Source organism: Phalangium opilio, unplaced genomic scaffold (assembly GCF_054372755.1).
Source record: "Phalangium opilio isolate 3A_F unplaced genomic scaffold, DU_Popi_V2 ptg000042l_1, whole genome shotgun sequence".
In the NCBI taxonomy this organism is placed as follows: domain Eukaryota; kingdom Metazoa; phylum Arthropoda; class Arachnida; order Opiliones; family Phalangiidae; genus Phalangium; species Phalangium opilio.
Genome location: NW_028324166.1, coordinates 8,423,715 through 8,447,538, shown reverse-complemented (window position 1 = coordinate 8,447,538; position 23,824 = coordinate 8,423,715). Strand labels below are relative to the sequence as shown.

General features: G+C 36.1%; 2 protein-coding genes across 2 annotated transcripts; one reads left to right on the top strand and one right to left on the bottom strand.

The window, feature by feature from the left end:
* The first annotated feature begins 5,575 nt into the window (after nucleotides 1-5,575).
* On the top strand, nucleotides 5,576-12,148 carry LOC149678983 (uncharacterized). Its single transcript, XM_089836821.1, has 5 exons — nucleotides 5,576-5,711; nucleotides 6,086-6,227; nucleotides 7,316-7,530; nucleotides 7,603-7,829; nucleotides 11,045-12,148. Exons 2-5 carry the CDS (start codon nucleotides 6,143-6,145, stop codon nucleotides 11,274-11,276), a joined length of 759 nt encoding a protein of 252 aa, XP_089692947.1. The 5' UTR covers nucleotides 5,576-5,711; nucleotides 6,086-6,142; the 3' UTR covers nucleotides 11,277-12,148.
* Nucleotides 12,149-12,582: 434 nt separating this feature from the next.
* LOC149678982 (flavin-containing monooxygenase 5-like) lies at nucleotides 12,583-20,148 on the bottom strand. The gene is made up of 4 exons (XM_089835959.1): nucleotides 17,807-20,148; nucleotides 15,268-15,409; nucleotides 14,699-15,025; nucleotides 12,583-13,691 (listed from the first exon to the last, which is right to left on the bottom strand). Exons 1-4 carry the CDS (start codon nucleotides 18,436-18,438, stop codon nucleotides 13,107-13,109), a joined length of 1,686 nt encoding a protein of 561 aa, XP_089692085.1. The 5' UTR covers nucleotides 18,439-20,148; the 3' UTR covers nucleotides 12,583-13,106.
* Nucleotides 20,149-23,824: the final 3,676 nt, after the last annotated feature.

Here is a 23,824-nt window from a genome sequence, read left to right as displayed (position 1 = left end):
AATTGCAATCATGTCATCGGGTAAACAATCGCCCAAAACGTACTCTAGGAAGTCGCTTACAGATTCGACGATGTTATTGTCGAATTGTACCTCCATTTCCCATCCATCAAGATTAAAATTGGGGAAGGACACTACCCCGCTAGAAAGTACGTTTACACCTGGTGGTGCAACTAGCGGAGATGGGGGTGGAGGTGGAGGAGTAAGAACCCCACCCCCTACCTGTCCTTCCCCTTCATCCATTGACTCGTTCTGAGATGGAGCTATAGGAGGGGTAGTATTACCGTATAAGAAAGAAACGTCGTCGTTTTGAAACGCCTCTTCTAGAGGGGACAAAGGATGAAGAGCGCTATTGTTTGCCATAGACAGGGTGGGAGACGGAGATCTATTATTAGACGGGGGTGTAGAATAGTTTGCCATAAACGTGTCATCGGCATTTAAAAAGGCTATTTCTAACGAGTCTGGAAAGTCGACTAAAAAACTATCAACTTCAAAAGGGAGTTCAATTTCTACATTAGAGTTGGCCATTGCGATAATTTAAAAATACAAATACCACAAAATACTAATAATAAATCTGAATAGGCCTAAATAATAATACTAAAACACAAAAATATACTAAAATACTAAAACACAAAAATATACTAAAATACTAAAACAGTAATGTACTTATGAAAGTCAAATACTAAGTTAAAATGAAAGTATTTATAAAAAAATTTAAAGTACTTATAAAAAATTGAAAGTACTTATAAAAATTGAAGTACTTGTAAAATACTAAGTTAAAAATACTAAAACACTTGTAAAAAATTGAAAATACTTGTAAAAAATTGAAAATACTTGTAAAACTAAATGAAAATACTAAAACACTTGTAAAAAATATAAAAAATTGAAAATACTTGTAAAACTAAATGAAAATACTAAAACACTTGTAAAAAATATAAAAAATTGAAAATACTTATAAAAAATACTAAAACACTTGTAAAAAATATAAAAAAAATGAAAATACTTATAAAAAAATACTTGTAAAAAATTTAAGTTAAATTGAAAACACTTGTGAAAACTAAGTTAAAATACTAAGAGTCAAATACCAATACTAACAGTTAAAAATACTAAAGCACTAGGATATGGGCACGGAATAACTCACAAGTTTTGTTTGGGAGCAGAAGATTTCTTGGCTTGCATCAACAGCGGTCAGAAGTAAACTGATAAGTAGCCTAGACTGATCCGCCCTTTTATACTTTCGTGATACAATTAGAAAAAAAAATAGATCCCCCTCAATGTCATAAACATGTCTTAACACGTTTGGGCTAGTCATAAAACACTCTAAATATAAATTCCATTGATAACAATACAACTGGTTCGACCACGCCCCCTTTTAAGGTACTAAAGCACCTGGTGTGGGGTCCAATTAAAGAATTGACAAAATAAATTCTTTTGTTCAAGTTCAACCCCTTTTAAAGGCCATAGAAGTCTTGAAACGACCCAGAAAGACAAAGGGAATAGATGCTTTTGTTCAGCCCCCCTTTTCAAGGTCATAAACCAACCTGTGGGGTGGCCCAATCAAAGAAAAATAAATTCCCATGCATCTCAGGGACCCGAGGTCATTCCCCCCATCCCTAAAGCCATAAATCATTTTGAGGAACCAAATTGAAAATAGGAATGATTTGAATAAATTTAGTTAGAATTTATTTCAACGAGGTTTTATCAAGACTGTAGTAGGTATAATAGCAATACAAAGAACAAATTAAGGAAAAAATTATATTTATTTCGAGTTACATTTCAAGTTTTTTGATTGGTTCTTTTATAATTTAGAAACGTAATAAGGTATGGAATATATTACAATAATAGGATCTAACTTTCATGTCGCAAAAGTTCTTGAATAAACATTTCAATTATAGCTTTCTCGAGATTAACGCGTTTAATTCTTAGTACAATATCGTCATTCGTAGTAAGTGTTGTTGGTATGGGTTGGGTTGGCGGAATGACTTTTTCTTTCTCCCACTCTTCTTGAGGGACATCTCTGTACTTTCTGTTTGGCGGCATGTCTTTAGTCAATGGGTTTTGGATGAATATAGGTATGTTATTTGTTGGTAATCCTTGAAGTAGTGGACAGTCTGCCTTGAATTTCTGATGCTCTTCGAAAACATTGTCGTTAGGTTCCCATCCTCGTAGCGTTAAGTAACAAAAATGGCATTTAACAGCGTCCGTCCCCGAACTTAAATAGTAAAACCCATGACGGGCTAGTTCTGACGGTTTTACAAACGTACTCGCAAATGCGCCAAACGTTTCTAGACGGGTAATTTCACGATTCATCTTATCCTGGCGGTGTCTAACAATCAAATGAGGTCCGGACCAAATCAGACGCTATTTATACCCCAAATAAGGGGATGAAAGGTTAGATTGTAATGGATGCTGTTACTAAGCAGACGTTAATTCGCGAAGCTCTTTCAAAGCCAGGGAAAATAGTGGCCGTTACTTTCATCCTCGTAACTGTATTCCTAGTTGAATTTGCATTTTGGTATTTTAAAAATATTACTTTAATTTCGGGTAACGCAACAAAGACATAACATGTTGAGACTTGTCAGGATAATGCCTTAGGGGCAAACACCTGGAAACAATTAAATGTTTCGTGGTAGGAAGAGTCACCGACTAACAAAGCAATAAATCCGAAAATAGATTCAATTCATAACAATACAACTGATTCGACCATACCCCTAAACCCATTAAAACACGTCTTTATAGTAAAAATAAAAACGGATGGGGATAAATTCTTTTGTTCAAGTTCTGCCCCTTTTTATGGCCATAGACCAGTCTGGACGATGTTACGTATAAATATTACGTATAAATAAAAAGCCGATGGAATGTCTTAACACGTTTGTGTGAGTCATAAATCACTCAGATTCCATTGACAACAATACAAATGGTGTACCCTCGCCCCCCTTTTAAGGTCCTAAACCATCGTGTATGTAGCCAATAAAGGTCAATAAAAAAAGAAAAGCATCAGTCAATATACCCGCAGGGTAATTATCAACCCCGCACTCTCAAGAAAATCTCGCAATAAAGATCATTCAGTTGTAACCTTTTAAACCGTAAAGACCTGCCGTAAGGATGTCCGCCAAAGTAGGAGTTTACCGCGTGAACGCCCGTGTAAGACTAGGGGCTGATTGCTCGGCGGTGTTTGGGGTTACTGGGTACGAGCCAAGCCTGCTTTTAACAAAAAAGGACGGGACTATTGTTATAATCTCGGAAGACGTTTTGAAGGAATTTATGGAGGAGTGGACGGAGATCTATTCAGCTTTGGAAACTGGCGACCTGGGTAATTATCGTTACTTGAACTTGAAAATAAAAATAACCGTTATGGAGGGGAGCATAGTATTCGACGATGGTGGCGTATTCACTCTAACAAAGGCCGAGGCAGGGAAACTGAACGAGAAATTTAGTTTTATGAGATTTCACTTCAAGCTTTTAAATGATCAAGCCGAAGTTATTAAATGCATGTACGAAGCTATTGTAAAACGCATGAATGATATATATCAAAAATATTATGTAAGTCGCGGTACTATGTCGCACAATGATTACGACCGTGTAAAAAATTTCCTAGCAGCGTGTATAGTTCCTTCGAGCATTTTCGAAGATTTTTGTAAATTGGTTCATGAAAAAAACTTGACGCGTAAGCTACAATTATATAATTTATTCTACATTTGCTTAAATAACGACGCGTACATTCGCGAATTAATTGGAATTGATTGTGTTCATTAAAGGTTTTTGACTAAAATTCTGATTCATAATTATAATAAGCCTAGAATAACCTAACATAAGCCTATCTTTCAGGATCTACAATAGCATAAGCCGAGCATAAGCCTATCCCTACAGGTACCAGCCACGTGACGTTATCAAAAAATTAGCCGTGACGTCATACCAATACACTAAAAATAAATTCAAATTTCCCGCCAACAACATCACGTGACGTCATCATTTCCCCCCCTCTCCTCCCCCAACACCATCACGTGACGTCATCAATCCCCCCCCAAATTCCCCCCCAACCCCAGGGGTGTCGGTATAAACCAAAAAATTTTACCCCCCCCCTGAAAGAGGGAAGGAAGGGGGGTAAAATTTTTGGGTTTATACCGACACCCTTACTCTCTGATGAATTTTGTATTTGAAAACTGATATCATTATTTGAACCCTTTTTCTAGACATTTTTGGATTACCGTATAGATTCATTCACGCGACTGATATGGTCCTTTTGTGACAACACCAAACGCCTTAGGTAATGAAAGTCATCAAGTAGTACCTTCTATCAAGAGCAGATGAAGAAGGAGTACAATTCTCGGCTAATGCCTCCGACAAATGGCTCATTCACGACCGTTTCTCTCGAAACATTAATTTCACGTTAACTGGATATTTAACAGAAATGGAGAAAAATTTAATAAATTATACAGACTGTATATAATTTGATTTAGTTAATTTTATAAATTGCATTATTATTATTAAGATTAGTTTGATTCATAAACATTTTTAACAATTATGTTAAATATTATGTGGTTGAACCTCATTCTGTTCTGATGAAATGAGATAAACTCATTAAATTAGCTAAACTTATCTAAGCAAACTTTAACATCCTCTCAGTAATCCATTTTTAGCAACATCGTTTTGCATGCGCTGAGATATTATTTTACCTTGCCTGGTAGTAGTACTATTATAGTTTGTCAACTACCATATTTTTCGTATTTTGCTTGAAAGGTTGAGCAAAGATCGTGCCAGAAATATTTTGCTAGTTCTTGAAGTTGTTTCGCCGGGTCTCTACTACTGCTTCTTTTTGCTCTTGGTGTTGTAAAAAGAGCGCATTGCTAATTGAGTTTATATTTGAAGGTGCATGCCATGTAGAAGAAATTGCACATTTAAGGTAAATATGAATAATACAACAATCACAATAATTAAGCATAAAGATTAAAACTCAGTCACTTTTCGAGTAACTTCAACTCATGGTTATTTCAAGTACTTTCGGGGTTATATAACCACAACGTAGATAAAATGCAAAATATGGGCAACCTTAGGAGAGTTATTGTGGTGTGTGGTTGTGAGTTTTTGGGATACACGAAAACCTTGAATACTCCATACCTTCAAGGGGACTGGTAAAGTGACGGACACCACTCTCTTAGAATACGTCACATCCGCGTTCGCAACCCGCGGTTTGAGTCAAGTTGAGAAGCCATAATTAATTGTTTTCATACATACATATCCATGGTTTAAGTTTGTTCGTGAAGGACGAGCTGTTTCTGTCAGCTGAGGCTCGCGGGTGGATTCAAATTGGGCAAGGGTCTTCTGTAATAGCATCGCCCGTGCATTATGGGAATCATAATGGTGGAAGGCCATAAAAATATCCTTCGCAGAAACTTCCTGTTTCGTTAAACATTATTGTAAGCCAAATGAAGAGTATAAAGAAACGTATTATTTCATGCATTCTAGGCCTACACCTACTCTGACGTTGAATGCAAAAAGTCTTGGCTTTCTTTGATCAACTGTTGTTGTTTTTTCAGAACTTTATTTTCATGACTCCAATGACTTATGAATACATGTTTAAGAATTATGGTAATCCGATAACAGTTACAGTTCCATTCTCGTATTACGATAAAAGAATTCTGACCGCTAAAAATCTGACGTTCGACGCAACTCCAATCGGGGCCTTTGAAGACTTAAAAATAATTTCGCATGGGGTGAGAATAATTTCTTCTTCTACTTTTAGTTCTTTGAAGTCCTGTTAACTAATAGACCAAACCAACAAATCTTTTGAATTTTTATAACGGCTCAGATCTTGAGCTCGGGTTTTGAGGTGAGAAAGGGACAACCTGATTGGCTTGATTTTTGCCATGCGCAGAACCCGTTTTACCCCAAGAGTCAGACTCTAAACCAATCAGAAAAATAAGAGATTTATTTTCTTCGCTCAACGACAGATGGTACTACAGTCAACATCGATAGTCATGTGATCCTATCCCTTAGATGGAGACTAGACCAAGTCAACTTGTTTATTTGTTGGTTGGGTCTATTTGAGCAACACCGCGACTATTAAATACATGTACAACTTTGTCAGATATGGATCGGGTTGGCTTGTGTGATTAGCGCATTGTTGGCAATTGATATAATTCATATGCTGGTGACGGGAAATCGAAAATCAGTGACAGCTGTTGCCTCACAAAAACTGTTTCAATATATTGGAGCCATTTTGGGAAAAGGTAATAAAACTCAACTATCAAAATATAGTTCTCTAAAAATTCAGACATGCATACTCCCTTCGTTACTTGCCGGCAATTGAAAATTAACTGCTTTAAATTCATCTGAGATTTGCCCGACATATGATATCTTTCGTACTTTTTTCAACTTTGGTCTAAACTTTGTGTTAAAACGGTTTAGACCAATGCGCTGCACTTTACATTTTCATCCTGGAATTAACCGCAACAATTCAGAGAAAAATGATCCTTCAAACTAAGTAGCTATTACAAAAACTCCGGACGGAACACACAGACATGCACAGACAGACGACATCATTACTTTTTCTGTATTAATTTTGATTTGAGAAACAAGATAGTCTTAAATATTAAGATATATATAATTAAAATTAAAAGTTTTGTTAGTCTTTTATGCCCCTTATTTGGCGTTACATTTAAAAAAGAAGAATTGAACAGTTTTGAGCGACTTCACTAATATTGACGTTTGACATGAAGCGTTACACAAATCAGTAGTATCAGGGGGGTTATTATGAACTCCTGACAGTAAATAAAGGTTTCGAGTCACAAAACATAAGAACAACGCAATCGCGTAAACTTTTGGTGGAAGCCCCGCCAATTGGAGGTTAGACGTTTCTCGTGACTCTAGCCGATCGCCGCGCACGTCTGAACCTTAACAATGATAATGGAGTAGAAGCCAATACGTACAGATTAGTGCCTATATGTGCTTTAGACGAGAGAATAGTGCATGTTGTTGTTGTAAGAAGTCAATAAGTACAGATTGTTGTTACAGTGGGATAGACTATAACTTTTCGGTGAATGAATAGCGATAAAGGTTTTATGGCTAGTAAATGAGCGGCGTTAAAAAGATATAGATAACGTCAACTGCGAGCACGATGACAGACACACACACAGATACGTCCAGTGTATTACCTCTCCGTGACGTCAGCGTCACTCGGAGAAATAAAATAATTTGTGTATTTACGGTGCTCGTTTTCTTGTAATAGAAAGGGGAAGAGACTTTATATTAAATGGCCATATATGGGTACTTAAAGAGGATGATTGGTTTTTGACATAATTTAATATTCATCCTATAGGAATGGACATTTCTTCGTCACAAGCAATTCGCTTCAGCGTTGGACCTTTTCTCTTGATAATTGTGATTCTCGTCAATTTGTTCAGCGGAGTCTTGAAAGCCAATTACTCATTTCAGAGGAGAGAAAACATCCAAAACGTATTTGATCTAGCGAGAGTGTCTAGTGACATCAACGTTCACCTACGTCCTGAAATACTCTATGATGTTTGTCAATCGGTAGAAATTTCCCAATGCTTTAATCTCTTTTGTAACGAGACTTCTATCCTAATATTATTCCTATATTTTTAGACAGAAAATGAAATGAGAATTCTCTGCAACCGGGTGCGGGGACAAAATAATGATATTCGAGATTTCAAAAAATTATTTAGAGGAAATGAAATTTGGTTTGGGGATTTACAGTCTCTGGGTCCAGATCGAAAAAATCTTCACATTAGTTCGGCTAGGTACTTGCAGAGACCCTACGCAATGGCTACATATGATATGCATCCCGAAGCTTTAAAGTACATTAATCGAAGGTAAGTTTACAATAATAGTTCAGCCACACATTTGTGTGCTCTGGTTTTTAATTTTACACGGAGTTTGAATTCCGGTAAAATTTAAGAAAGGACCCAAGCCTTACAAAAATCTTATTAAGATTTTCAAAGAGCTTCCTCTGGAACCCTATGGAGCCCTTGGGATCATTTTCTAAAGAAACTATTTCCAAAGACTTTCTTGGAATTTCCATAGAATTCTTGAGATATATTTCCAAAGAATATATTGGGATTATTTTACATAGAAATTATTTAGGAACTGCACAGTTCAATTTCCAAAGAAGTTCTAGGGTTTGTTTTTCCAAAGATATTCTTTAGGAATTCTTATGATAAATGACCCTAGAAGGTCTAGGGAATATTTTCTAACGAAATTCTTTAGGAATTCTTGAGATAAATTTCCAACGAAGGCTTAGGGTTTATTTTCCAAAGAAATTCTTTAGGAATTATTGAGACATATGTCCAAAGAAGAACTAAGGTTTATTTTCCAAAAATTCGAGGGTTTATTTTCCCAAGAAATTCGTTAGGAGTTCTACGAATAAATTTCCAAAGAAGATCCAGGGTTTTTATTTTCAAAGAAATACGTTAGGAATTATAGATAGAAATTTCCAAGGGTCAGATATATTTGCGTTGAGCTTTAGAAATAATTATCTGAAAATATTTTTAGCCAAGTTTCCCTACATTGGCTCGATGGTTAAAAATTAAAAAAGCTTTTCACGAAGGTTTGTGCCGCCCTTACAAAAAACTTCTTACGGTATCTTAAGAATATACTTGGGAATTGGATGGAGCTTTTGGAGGTAAACAGCTTGGGAAGATTAATTTTAAGAAGTGTTTAGAAAATTATTTGTACGTTGGGTGAAAATATTTAAGGGAGTGTTTCGGAAAAGTAATCTTAAGAAGTCTTCAGAACATTATTATTTCCCAAGATAATTCCAAAGGTATTTCCCAGGGAAATTACAAAGGCATTTCCCTAGGAAATTCCAAATGTTTTCCTCAAAATAATTCCGAAGTTATTTCTCAAGAAAATTCCAAAAGTTTTTTCAAAAGAAATTCCAAAGCTATTTCCAAAGAAAAAGACGCCAATATTCCCCAATTCCTCAAAGAACACCTTATGGATTTCCAAAGAAATTTCACACGGAATTTTCTTAGGAGTTTTTTGTAAAGGAATTTTTAAGGATTTCACATTCCATGGGATTCGCTTCGGAATTGCAAACGATTTCCTTAAGATATTATCTTTATAAATTCTAAATGAGTTCCTATAGAAATTCCAAAAGAGTTCCTGTAGAAATTCTAAATGAGTTCCTATTAAAATTACAAATGAGTTCCTATAGAAATTTCAAAATGAGTTCCTATAGAAATTCTTAATGAGTTCCTATAGAAATTCCAAATGAGGTCCTATAGAAATTCCAAATGAGGTCCTATAGAAATTCCTAATGAGTTCCTATAGAAATTCTTAATGAGTTCCTATAGAAATTCTTAATGAGTTCCTATAAAAATTCTTAATGAGTTCCTATAGAAATTCCTAATGAGTTCCTATAGAAATTCTTAATGAGTTCCTATAGAAATTCTTAATGAGTTCCTATAAAAATTCTTAATGAGTTCCTATAGAAATTCTTAATGAGTTCCTATAGAAATTCTTAATGAGTTCCTATAGAAATTCTTAATGAGTTCCTATAAAAATTCTTAATGAGTTCCTATAGAAATTCTTAATGAGTTCCTATAGAAATTCTTAATGAGTTCCTATAGAAATTCTTAATGAGTTCCTATAGAAACACTTAATAAGTTCCTTTAGAAATTCCATTTAAATTTCCATGAAATACTTCAAAGAAAATCCATTGGATATTCCATTAATGTTGTATGGAAAAAGGTGCCAACTTTCCGAACTTTTCTATGGAACTCTCTTATTTATTTTCTGTAGCAAGTTCTTTCTAAATTTTTCATAGAATTCCTAAGAATATTTTTGAAAGGGAAATGTGTAGTCATGGGCAACTAGGCGCACCAGCACAAATAAGGGACAATGATAACGTCCTATAGGCCAACATTAACTGTTTCTGATAGTTCCTAAAAAAGTTTTATTAACTACTAAATAGAAGTTTCAATTAAAAACTGTGATAAAATTAGCTAGAGCTCGGCGTTATCTATGTATTATCCACGTTATTTTATCTTTATCCATGCTCGAAAATTTATCCACAGAACTGACATGTTAAGTCTTATTATATCCACAACTTTGTTTATAAATAATTGATTATCCACCAATTTGTGGATAATGGATAGAAAATGCCGAGCTCTAAAATTAGTATAAAGCTATGTTCACACTTGCACGGGAGTCAGTTGACAACTCGTCTGCACGATTAGTTTTGAAACACTCTTTCTTACCAGTTCAAAGCCTTTTCAACAGTCTCGGTTCACAGCTTAAGACGCTCCCCTGCCCTCCTGTTAGTGCTGTCTGCTTATCTTTTCGTTGGTGTTGTCTGCTAAGGCCGTAGAAAATACCCATAATACTTGTCTCATCCCATGTGAAATACCCCTGAAAACTAGAAACTAACTTTCAAAGCCGCTTTAAGTTGGTTCGCGAAGCAACTTCAAGAAACCGCGTTTGTAATTAGCTTCTCGAGTACTAGTTTTGTTCATACTTGACTTTGGAAGCGTTTTGAATCGCTTCGAATCGCTTTCCCGTGTAAGTGTAAACGTGGCTTAATTGAAAGTAAAAAGCTGTTGAAAAATAAGAAATTTTTAAATTCCGCATTTTACTTTTCTGTCAGTGTAAGTTTGAAAATTGGTCAGGGAAATTGGCTTTAGATGGTCAGGGAAAACCTGGAAAAGTCAAGCAATTTTGAAATTAAAAATCTGTGGCAACCCTGAAAATGAGGGAGAGGTAAAACGCTGGCACGCTGAATGAACGAACGTAAATTGGAATTTAAAAGTGAGAACATGCGATATGGCGACCTCGCAGAGAAATTAATTTCGTTAATTTTGCTTGTACTGCCATTAGTGTTATAATGAGGGATGCCACTAAGGTATGAGGGTTATGACGTTGCCATATTATGGTAGCTTGTCGCATCCCTGGGAGAGAAAAGAGGTCAAATTAGTGCCGTGTAAAATTAGTATTAAGACGCAGCTTTTGGGCCATCTTTTTCAAACGAAATTTAATGCTTTTGTACAGATTAGAAAAGTTAAACTATATCACCCATTCCTGATTATAGATTGCGGGCTTTCGTGGAAACCGGCCAAATCACACTATGGCATCGCAAATTTGAGAGAGTATTGCATTTGAATGTGGACTCTCACCATTCTTCGGCTGAAAATGAATTACGTGAAATCACCTTGAAAGACCTTGGAATGAAGTTTCTGTTATGGGCGGCAATGCTTGGAATAGCTTCTGTGGTCTTCATATTCGAGATGCTGTCAATGGGCCTGTATTTACTAAACACTTAAGGTCATAAGGACGAAACTAAAATTTTAGGAATTGTTACCGCAGGGAAAAAATGGGTTTTTGAAACAGAGTCTGCAACAAAAGGAAGGTTCCCGAAAACACCTAGGTATTATTTTTCTTTCTTGGTCATAACCGTAAATTGTTTCGTAACGTCTGGATTATTTGCGAAGTCAAATAAATAAATAACCTTTCGGTGTTTCTGTAACTCAGGAATGCGAATTTACAACTTATAGTTATTTAAAAAATAATAAATTTATATCCTAAAGGTATTTTTATGATTATAAAAATATTAATGCAAAACTCATGAACTTGAATATATCCACTTTTATTATTAGTAATAAATAATATATAATTTTGTTTAAAACATCGGGGGAAATATTTTATAATCTATGTAACATCACGAGTATTTACTTTGTTATTAAGATTTGAACTAACGATGTGTATAGTAACACCAATGTTCTAAAACGAAGCATTTTAAACTTTGCGCCAAAGAGTAGATTTTCCCGCCATCTACCTGTTTCAGTTGAAAGTAAAACATCCAATGGTTACCGCGCATGTCAATGGACGGAGCTTCTTGTTCCTCATTTAGCATAAATATTTCACTCTGAATTTTACCTTCACAAAGACAGTAACCAATCAGTATTCGCCCACGACGGTGGAGATAAAACTACCCTTTGCTAAGTTGAGCAGGGTCGTCCACTTCACCCCACGACTATGAGCATCTAGTGCCATTTGTTTAAAATGTACCACAGCCTAGACTTGCTTTAAATATTACCACACTTTAAGATTAACTTCTGTGTCGTTGTAACGTAACCACAGTTGATATTGGTGGGGAGGCGTAGCGGTTAGCGCTTTCGCCTCGCAGCAAGAGGATCCTGGACTGTGGCACCGGGTGAAAATCTGGGAACAAATCCTCCTGCGTGGAGTTTGCAAGTTCTCTCCCCACTTGTTAAAAGGAGTTTTCCTCCGTGGTCTAACCCGGTTTCTCCTTTCCATTAAAACTTGCAGAGGCTAACGGTAATAGTTAGTATAGGGCGCTGTTGGTTAGTTGTGGCATAGGGGCTAGCCACCACCCCTCTATGCATTGTAAAGGGACCCACCTGTAAACAAGCCACAGGCTTAGTGTGGAAATCCCTTCATAGACAAAGCTTAGAATTAGATTAATATTAACCATCTTAAGGCGTAAAATAAATTTGTCCTTAATTTGTGCATTCATTTATTTCCCAAAAAAGAGTAGATATTATTTGGACCAACTGAAAATATTGATCATTTATCTGGTCAAAAGCGCAGAACTATCTTTAAAGTAAAAAATTAATTTTTCAATAATTTTGGCAATTTTATCTAAAGGTTATTTTTTTTTACAATTTGACCTATTTTATTTAACGGTTAAATTAAATTTTTCAATAGGGTCGCTATTTTATTCAAAGGTTAAACTTAATTTTTCAAGAATTTAATTACTTTACCATTTCAAAGTTTTTAAAAGTTTGGCTATTGTTTTTACCTTTTTCATAAATTTTTGAATATATTTAGCAACTCTAACGGCTATATTTAATTTTATTATAATTTGGCTATTATATCCAAGGGTTAAATGAAATTTTTCCATAATTTGATGTGCTCTACTAATTTAATGTTCTTAAAAGTTTGTTTTCTACCATTTTTGTAAAACTTTTCAATAAATTTATCTACTCTACCTAACGGCTATATTTAATTTTCTAATAATTTCGGCTGTTTTATCTGAAGGCTAGCCTTAAATATTTGAATAAAATAGACTAGTGACTACTATATATAATGACAAAACATTGTTTACTGTCTGTTTAGCATAATCAAAACCACTAAGTATTACTAAACTTTCCATTGTCATTTTCGAAAATCTGAAAAGGTTTTTCAATTCGCTGTCGGTAAGTGAAAATATTTTTTCTAGCATCAGAGCATGCGTGTGGTCCTTGTAAACGATATTGATAAGGAAGTAACGGTCCGAACATGCAATTCAAAAATAATGCCGGGTCTTTGAAGAACATGAGCCAGAGGTTTGGTTTTACACCTAGAATCTCTGCCAAATTATCCATGTAAGACAAGTAGTCGGTGTACCAAATGTGCCTTGGGCTTTTCAAAAGATTCTCTCTGTTCTGCCGTTGATTGGTTTTAACGTCGGACAACATAGTTTTAGTGTCCGGTAGAGTCACCTTTCCTGAGATAACAGCCGCGAAGTACCGGCTTTGCATTTCCATCATAGGATTTGAGGGTCCAAATGTCGCGATGAAACCAACAAATCCGATTGAGTGTGTTTCTTCAGCCGGCGGAAATATCTGCTTATACAGACTGACACCGTCACTGTCTTTCACCTCCAGTTCTTTATTCAAAAATTCGAAACTTTGAGTAAATCCAGTTGCCAAAATTATATGATCCAACTTAGTAATCTAGGAAATATATTGAAACGGAGTTCTCAGTACATAGTGTCATTGGACAAAGCATTACTGAAGGACCGATGGCAGCCCATAGAGCCCCGTACTAAGCGACTAAACAACCAATGTTAAGTTTACTTCCCCCTTTTCAGCCCCAAAATGGACGGGGGGGGGGGTTATGAAAAATACTGAGTCAAATCCCGGAAAAAGCTAGCGCCATCTAGACAAAATAAGACGTTAGCAGCTTCTCTCTAGATCGTTGATTCCACCATATGCCCTCTCCATTATCCGGTTTGCTACTATCTGCCGCTAGAAGGTGAATTAACAAGTATTTTTCAACTTCCTCCCACTGCCATCGGTTCTACCGCATAGCTTTGTTCATGTTATAACTATGAGAATAAGTATCATCAGGAATGAATGGAGGGCAGTTGGAATGGCTAAGGTCAAATCATAATAGGCGTGAAATGATCTTGGAAACATCTGGCGTGGCTTATTTTATGTTAGCGACGTCATAGACTGACGAAATACGATTATTTCCCGCTTAAATATTTTCATTGGCTGCCAAAAAAGTGAAAATTCTTCCGCTAACTCCACCCTCTATCCGCTCGGTCCCTAGTTTGAAACGACTAGACATTTACCACCTTCAGGAGATGGCTAAGCCGGCGATGGGGGAGGAGCTACACTTTTCAAAAAAAATAAATAAGGCCTCGCCATATGTTTCCACCATCAAGGGAACACCGGGAGCCCCTTTAGCCATTCCAACCCCCTCCATACATTCCTGGTATCATTCAAAAAAGTACCCATGCTTATAACCTTTTAAGCTAATAGTCAAATACTATTATCAAGACCTAGTAAAAATGTTCAATGTACAATAAAAAAGGCCGGAAATATCTTAAAAAAATTTACATAGTTTTCAAAATTGATTCTGGGACTTTGAGCTGAGCACAAAATAATACATTTTCGTTGTTATCACGTAGCACATGCATTGTCTTCAAAATTACCGTAAAGCCTTTATTTTGTACCTTACTATTTCCTTGAAATTGAACTCCAGTTGGAAAAAACTCCTGAATATCACCCTTTAAAACGACCGATCCATTGAGTACTTTGAAACTGATATCGTCGTTAATGAGGGGAGAGTGTTCGAGAACCTTATGTTTCGGTTCTAATCCGTAAAGATTATGGTCAAGGACTTGACTTAGAGTCCATTTCATGAACCAATTTGTAATTGATCTGGGCAAAAACCGATTGCAAGTGTGTAAAAACCGGGTGCTCATGGTAATGTCGCTCGGAACGCCTCTCTGACCAGAACGGTGGAATACCCATGCTCCACGACGAGTACTCAAATAAACCTGTCAGCAAGAAAAATGTGATTTTAATGTATAGTTTTTTTAATCTCAGACCACCTAACCCACAGTTTGGTGTCAATGTGATTTGTCAGACCACCTAACCAGGGACAGGCAAATTAATAGGGAGCTAGGTTTGTAAGAGCAACGTCTGACATTAGCGCTGTGGCAGAAGCCAATAAGTACAGATTGGTGTCTAAGGGGTTAGGTGGTCTGAGTTTTAATACAGATATTCATTGTAAACTCACATTCGCTGCCACGTGTGTTAAATCGACCGCAATGTCAGCCGCGGAATTTCCAATTCCAACTACTAGAACATTTTTGTCCTTGAACTTTGATGCCGTCTTGTATGACATAGAGTGAATTACGTCTCCTTTGAACTTTTCAATCCTGCATATAAGTTGAAATTTTAAAACAAAATTATTTACCGTATTAATGATTTTAAACGTGATGTGAATAAACAAGTATGTGATCATAGCAAAAAGTTCATAACCCCCCTCGAAGTACTGAGATATAATGGTTTATTCCCTGGCCATCATGAACCCCCCTGTTTTCCGACTAGTTTTTGGGAAAATATTGTACGAAATACTAAAAGGTACTTTGATATCATTATAGTCACGATGTCCGAGTGGTCCGCCCGTAGAGCAAATAGGTCTAAAGGTTATGCTGGATAACATAATAAAATTCACCACTGAAATACTGTAGGCCTACTCTAATACTAATTTAAAATTTTTGGCTCAATGAGACACATGTTTCACTATTCCAGTTGTGGTCCGCTGCCATCTAAGCTTCCTCTACTTTCGCTAAAATAATAACTTTCTACTTAGAAATCCTTGATTTAGTCTTGATTTTAAAATCTAGGTAAGACTAGCAAGCTTTAGGCCACCATTTTAAGAGATGGCGGCAAGATCAAACACAGAAACCATAAAGCTTCTCAAAAATTTAATTTAATAGTTATGTAGAATTTATAAAATAATGTAGGTATTGGCAGAAGTGAGATGAGACTAGAAGTACTGAGCTAACCAAATTCTTCACTCGGCGAAAGTGAATATTCTTGATAACACACCAACGGTTGGCCCTCTAGTGGCGGTTTCAGAATTTCTCCTCCAAAACGTGAGACGCTCGCGGTGGTAGACGGCCGAACTAGATTCAAGCACCCGCGTCCGTGTTTCGCCGCTTTAGGTTGAGGGGAAGGGGGTAAGAAATGTTTTTGGAACTCGACCAATTTTTTTTTCTCTAGCGTAAGCGCGATTGATGGGCGTAAAATCCTCAAATTTGTTCACTATTAAATAAATGCTAGGATCTATTACCAATGCTAGAGCCCTTCACTTCTAGTCTCATCTCACTTCTGGTATTGGAATGGATCGATATGCGGCCCCTATTTAAGATAATATTTAATTACCGTGTTTTTTCACGATTTCAAACGACTACCCTAATATTTAATTTAAAGATAATTGTATACTATTGTATTGCCTTTCGTATATCTCATTTGTGCGAAAAAAAAGTTATATTTTTTTTTTGAATGATGAATCATCGCTGCTTTGTCCCTAAAGGCTGCTTTATACCCATTTTTTAACATTTTAATTCATAACAAATTTTTCAGATATAAAATAGAAGATAATATTCCCGTATCGATCCAAATTTCAATACCTATATTATTATATGCAAAACTATTAAATTTGACGACCCTTTATGTATTTTGTGTTTGATCTTGCCGGCATTTCTTAAAATAGTGGCCTATATCGTGATTGAAGAAAATTAATCTATACAAGGGCAAAAATAATTTTGCAATACTCCGTTTGGTTTCCAATGTGCTGAGGAACAGTGTCTCGCATAAGCTTTAAAGTTAGGGAGAGTGCCGCATAAACTAGATAAATTCGATACACCCGAAATACAGTGACCACGACACTATAAGGTACCATTTCTAGTTTAAAATACATTTTTTCTCATGCAAACAATGCGAAATGCTTCATTTCCAGTACGAGTTTAAAAATAATTCTACACATGTACGAACTATTTTAAGATACGTTTCACAACTCCTTATTAGAACCCCAGCTTTAAACTCAACTTCAAACCGTGCTTTGCCACGATTTTTGAACTCTCAAAACTGTCAGTTTTACCAATATCCATGGAATCACGTGCAATGCCTTTTCACGTGTATCACACTAAATAACTAATTAACTAACTAAATAACTGGGTATCAGCACATAACTCCGTGTGGTTATTACATAACCACATGGAGTAAAAAAAAGTACAAATACACAAAGCGGGAGTTACCAAAGCTGTGAATGATATTTGAATACCACGACAAAATCAGACCTGAAGATGATTCCAAAGTGAAACGAAACTAGCCGTCACGCGTTAAATTATTTTCTTTTAAATAGAACTAGTCGTCTCTTGGCTATCACAAAGCAAAACTTAAATAATAATATTATATTACCAAGAAGTTATATCTAGTATCTCAGAGAGAAGGTATAAATTCGCCAGATTTCCAGCTTTATCTCCAGTCCAAACGTAGGTTCGGAGTCAATCCCCGTCTCTAAATTACAACCACCATCTCATTGGTTCTTGAAAACTCACGTCAGCGCGACGACGCGAGTGACGAAAATAACAGTCATATCTTCCGACTGAGGAGAGGCGAAATAGCCCGGCGCCTCCTTTTACGTCCCCCCTTGTATTTTGAAAGGGGGACTGGGACTATGGCGCGCGAATACAAAGGCATCTTATACATTCTCTCTGAGATACTGATATAACTTCTTGATATTACCTATGAACGTACGTGCCTACTTGCAATAGCCAAGTGACGGTATGTGTAAAACCTTTATATATAACTTGGCTGTACATGTGATCTCGGATATTTTTAGCAGTTTCAAAGCTAAGCTTGGCATATTTTTACACGTTAAGGTTTTTGATAGAATAAAATTTACTCGCCCATTAATGTGAGGGATATGAGGTTTTGACAATAATCCAGTACAAATTGCAACGGCAGAGAAGGTCCTTTCGGTTTCCAGCATAGTATTTAAATTCTTAGTTGTCACTGTCCAATAGGCTTTTTCATCTTTATCCTTTAGTTTTTTAACTTTTGTCACTTTGGTTCGGAAATGCACGAACTTCACTAAATCGAAATGCGCGGCATACGACTTCAAGTACTCTTTAACCAAATTATGACGCGTGAAATTAGGATAATAATCCGGCGGAACGAAATCACTAAATGCCGATATCTCTTTACTCGAATTCATAAAGGTGCAATAATGAACCGAATTGTATTCCGTATTTTCTTCTTCATTGTAAGACCATAATCCACCAAGTTCGGAGGAAGCTTCGAAGCATTCAACATTCAATCCTTCTTGTAAACACGATTTGATTGTACAAAGGCCAGAGACACCGGCTCCTATTACCGCTACGCTCTTCATACTCATAAATCTTTATTTCAAATGAAATGAAAAATAACATCGAAACCCTTTTAGGTATGGCGCTTTATGAGAGGTAAACACACAGTTTTATTAAAAGAAATCCAGTTTTTCTACACACTTTATGGTTAATGGGAACAAGTTCTTCTCGAGTACTACCGCGAGACTGTCCGATTTTCGCTTCTGTGTTATTTTAAACAAGTTAGCTACCACCATAAAATAGTTTTCACTCATTGTTCCCCAGGTAAAAGTGTACCAACCTAATACATTCTTAACCTCTATTTACGAGAATTGTAAAGGATGTGCTCATGCAGAACGTCTATCCTATTTTTCTTGATGGCGCATCTGCTTTGATCATTAGGAAGGTACTACAGCGAGGTGTCGGTCATTCACGAAATCCCGCTCGCTACATCCAACTTAAGAAATCCGAAATCAATAACAAAATCAGAATTCCGGAAAGAAATCAAACGTATTTTTGCTGATTTCGAATCTCATAAAAAATCCGAAATCAGTAACGAAATCACAAAATCAGTAAAGAAATCACAAAATCAGTAAAGAAATCACAAAATCAGTAAAGAAATCACAAAATCAGTAAAGAAATCACAAATTCAATAAAGAAATCACAAAATCAGTAAAGAAATCGCTAAATGCATTAAAACATTCACGAAATCCAAAATCAAAAAATCCGACGAAATCAGGGGGAAAATCCCAAAATCCGACGAAATCAGGGGAAAAATCTCAAAATCCGAGGAAATCATGGGGAATACCTCATAATCCAACGAAATCAAGGGAAAAAAAACGCAAAATCTGACTAAATCACTGGGAAAATCACAAATCCGACGAATTGCGTTAGATTTTATCGAATTTCGAAATCCGACGAAGTAAAACGAAATCAGAAGAAATCAAATTGGGTTTCGAAATCCCGTACACTTTTTCAAAAACGTCCGACCCCTCGCACTGCAGTGCCACATGAAGAAAATATGATGGAGATTAGCAGAGTTAAAGTAAAGGTTTTGGCATAAATGTTTGGAGTTATAGACTCACCATATGTAATTCAATAACAATAATACTGGAAGTTGAGACTTAAACGTTCAAAGTGAGAACTCTCCAAGTCACAGTGGTACTCTTCTTTATACCCTTTTTGCTACTAAGCTCAATTTTTTTTCTGATACTTTGCCCGAGGACTTTGCCTTCTTTAAGGCCTAAAACACAATCCTGTTACAAATTATAATCACTTAAGCGTCGAAAAACTCCAAATGTGATTTGAAGGCTTGCTATATTTTCAAATAATTATGGAATGGTAGTTAATGCACAATAGCATATTTCGGTAATTGCCCTCAACTTTTAAGCTGCTTCATTGGAAAAGAGAAATAGGATAGCAAAATAAATCAAAGAGTTTTAGAAACCATTAATCACTACGTGCTGTCTTGAATAAATTAGTTTCAATACAAAAACAAAAATTATTGATTTCTTACTAAATTCTCAAGGCGTGGAAATAACTTCTAAATATAGGAGTTTAAAATTTAGTATATTACAATACTTTTATTTTCTGCTTTATTTATCTCGCAAACTCAAATTTTTTTACTGACCCACATTATATACTCTCAAAAAAGAGGTGTTTGTCAAACTGTTAAAGGCCGACTTCCATCGGAAAGAGTTCTAGCGAACTGAAAACCGAGCGTCGAGACTAACAATGGAGCGACCGTGCCCATTTTCAAATCCCCGCTGGGGTAAAAAATGGAAGGGTTCTAGCTAACTGAAAGCCGTGCAATGTGGTTCTAGCGAACTGAAGATACACAATAGAGAATTTTCTTAAGGGGAAAGCAAAAATTCGAGGGGAAATAAATTTAAAAGGATTTATTTTATTCATCTTCAGTTCTCTAGAACCACATTGCACGGCTTTCAGTTAGCGAGAACCCTTTCAACTATTGACCCAGCGGGGCTTCGAAAATCGGCACGGTCGCTTCATTGTTAGTCTCGATGCTCGGTTTTCAGTTCGCTAGAACCCTTTTCGCTGGAAGTCGGCCTTTAAGTCTCGAAGATCTGCGTTCCAACATATGCCTATAATTAGTACCAGAAATAAACCCATACGTCTTTCAGGGGTATTACAAGTGGCAATAGACGCTGTAACACAGAGTTCAGGTTTGACTACTAATTCCAAGATTTGTTAAAGAATATAACAAGGCGACCCAAGGGCTCGTAATAGTAGCCACATCGTACGAGTGAATAGCCCCTCTACACCTACCCTAATGAGTGGATAACCCCTCTATACCTTACCTAACCTACTGTGATTGTTCAATCCTTTACTCCTCAATTCGAACTAGGAAACGATAAAAATGTACTGCGCACACACGACAATTTAAACGAACGTCAACAACAACAAAAAATTATTAATTATAATAAGAAATTACTAAATAATTGTTAAAAGAAGTTAAAAAAATATTCCGCAACATCTTAGCACCAAAAAAATAAACGTCTCTTCGTTTTGAAGCTTTTACAAGAATGAATGGAAAGGAATGCTGCCCCAAGCTAGTACCTTCTTTTAAAACTCTTCTCGATTTATGGAGAAACGACGTAACTTCTAGTAATAAACACCACCTTTCCAACTATAACGTCGGTATATAGTTCCTTTTGCTTTTTAAAAATCCCCCTAGATTTCTTTGAATTTTGAAATCGGGGGGGGGGGGGTGAGATGAAAAGCGTGAAACCCTTATTGTTGACGGGTGACAGGAATTTTAAAGGGAGTATTAAACCTTCCATTTAAATTAAGCCAATACTAAATTCCTCTCTCTCTCTCTAGCTTTAAATATATGGAGCAAACGTAAACCACATTTCACAAAGCTTAACCTTACCTGTACAATTAAATGTATGCTTGCACTTACTATTATAATCCCCATCCTTTTAAAATACACGAACGAAAAATATCACCTCACCACAATTCTCTCACATTCACTCTCCCTTCAATGTCGAACGAAACGTTTTATACTGCCAAAGCAATAAAATAACCATTTCTTCGGTTAGCTCTGACTAACTTTTTCTTTGGGTAACTCTGACCACATTCCAAATCGCGAAAAACTACTACGACCACCACACCCACACCCACAACCACACCCACACCCACAGGCTCGCGGGACAAACTAATAGCCTCATCGTATATATACGATGTGGCTAAAAATCAAAAATATGCTCGATTTTTTTAGATTTGCACAGAGAAAAAATACGAATATACATGTATTTTGATGATTCTAAAGAATGCTGTCATGAAATTGGATTGAGTGAAGTCATAAGTGGATCATATCTGTAATATGATCCACTTCTGGTGAAGTAGGGAGCCCAGTGAAAAATTTAAATTCCTTGTAGGAAAAATGGGTTTTTCGTTTTTTTATGGAATTATAGAAGAAAAAAATGTGTTTTTATACAAAAATATAGGACAAAAAATGGTCGTATATAATACTATATTGACTTAAACAATATAGAAAAATCTCAAAGAGTAAATTGGATTTTACTTTGAAAAGAGGAACTTAATTAAAATGCAATATATAAAAATTCTCAGCCAGCGAAACGAGCTTCACAATTCCAGTGTCTAGTCAAATATGATCTCCATAAAAGAGCTAAATTTTGATATATTTGATGCTAAACTATACGAGAAATTCGACTAAGTCAAATATATAGGATATTATAGGACCTTTCATGAAGTTAGAGGAAAATATAGGACAGGTTCAAAAATGTAGGATTATATAGGAATTACAGGACCGCTGTGCTCCCTGAGTGAAGTAAAATATGGCCTTTAAAACAACGCTGTTGAATAGGAATAAGGAATTCTTACTCCCATTGTTTTGTAAAAATTATTAATCGCCTTCAAAAAAATTTATCACCCATTATTGTAATGATGTTCTGGAAACTTTTATAATTTTGAATATTTTGCTTTACTTTGTAAATAGTGTCTCTTTTAAGTTTCTATCCTCGCTGAGCCCCACAATAAAAACACTTTCGATTAGATACGCGACACTCTAGATTCAATAAGTTGGTTTTTCCGGCGCTAAAAATAAGTGCACGTGTTTTCGAGTTCACCGGACCTCACCTGCAGAAGGGAAAATAACCGTAACCCCAGGAGAGATAAATTCATTGCAAAATAACCAAGAGGCTCCGCTGGGTCCAGAGAGACTACAATCTTAAACCTTTTTTGTTGTCACTTTACTTGCATTGGAAAGACCTTGCTACTCTAGCATTCAAAGGAAATAAATTTAGTAGTTTTTTGTTATCGAACTCTGGATTTTTAGTTCAGTTGTTAAAACTCAGTCTTTCATCTTCGAACCAACTATTGGTTTAGTGAATTTAAATAATATCTTAGAAACGTTTTTTTTTCAGACGGCGAAAATTTAGTGCGAAATTATCCCTCCCCCACGAACACTAAATTTCTAGTTACGAACAAGTGTGGCGTAAGACTTGTTAAGAAAAGATCCGTTTCCAACTCATACAGGGAAAGAGAATAGAGAGATTTCAGTTGGCTGCGTAGTACGTCACACCCTCCTAAGTCCTACCACGGTTTTGGCAGCCATATTGGTGGGTTTCAGCTTGTAACCTTATGCAATGAACCCACCAATATGGCGGTGTAAATGATCACACATATCTTAGCTCTCCCCAAAACGAAAGCGCTCCTGTCATTGCGGTTTCATGTAAACTTTCGGGACGTCAGTGAATTTTGGAATAGACTGGGGGTAGAGAGAGGGGCGTAGACTGTGTATCCCTCCACTTGGGCACCCTCTTGTAAGAGGGGATACTGCACGCGTCCAGTGGGGGGATGATACTGAGCTAAGAGATAGAAGGGTATGACGTTTGCATACTTTACTCGCACCTCCTTAATAACCTTTATATCCCCATTTTAGAGGAGGGCGTGCTATTAAAGCTGTGAGTGGCACAATGTATTTTTCGCTAGTTTTGGGACGTCTTCAGCAAGGGTGTACAAATTTTATATGACAGATTAGAGACTACTGGGGAAAGGTGTTATTCAAAAGGCAGCAATAACCTGCTAAATTTGGGATTTCTAAAGTCGACCCGCGAAGGTCTGATCTTAACAAAAATGTTATTTATTTTGAGCATAGAATTTCTACTCGTGTTTATTGTCATGGTTATTTATAGTTATATAATTTCACCTTTGACCTTATTTTTAATTTTAAGAATGGGTTTATTTTTCGTACAATTAAAAATAAGTATTTTTCAAAGCATAAGAAACGTATTGTAGCAGTATTTTATGACACTATCCCTTTAAACTGGCACTCGCCCTTTATTGTTTTACCTATTTTACCACGAAGTGTTTTCGCTATTCAAAGTTTAAAACTCTGACGTCAATTAAAACCCGAAGACCTATAGGAACGTGAACTTCGTGAAGATGAAC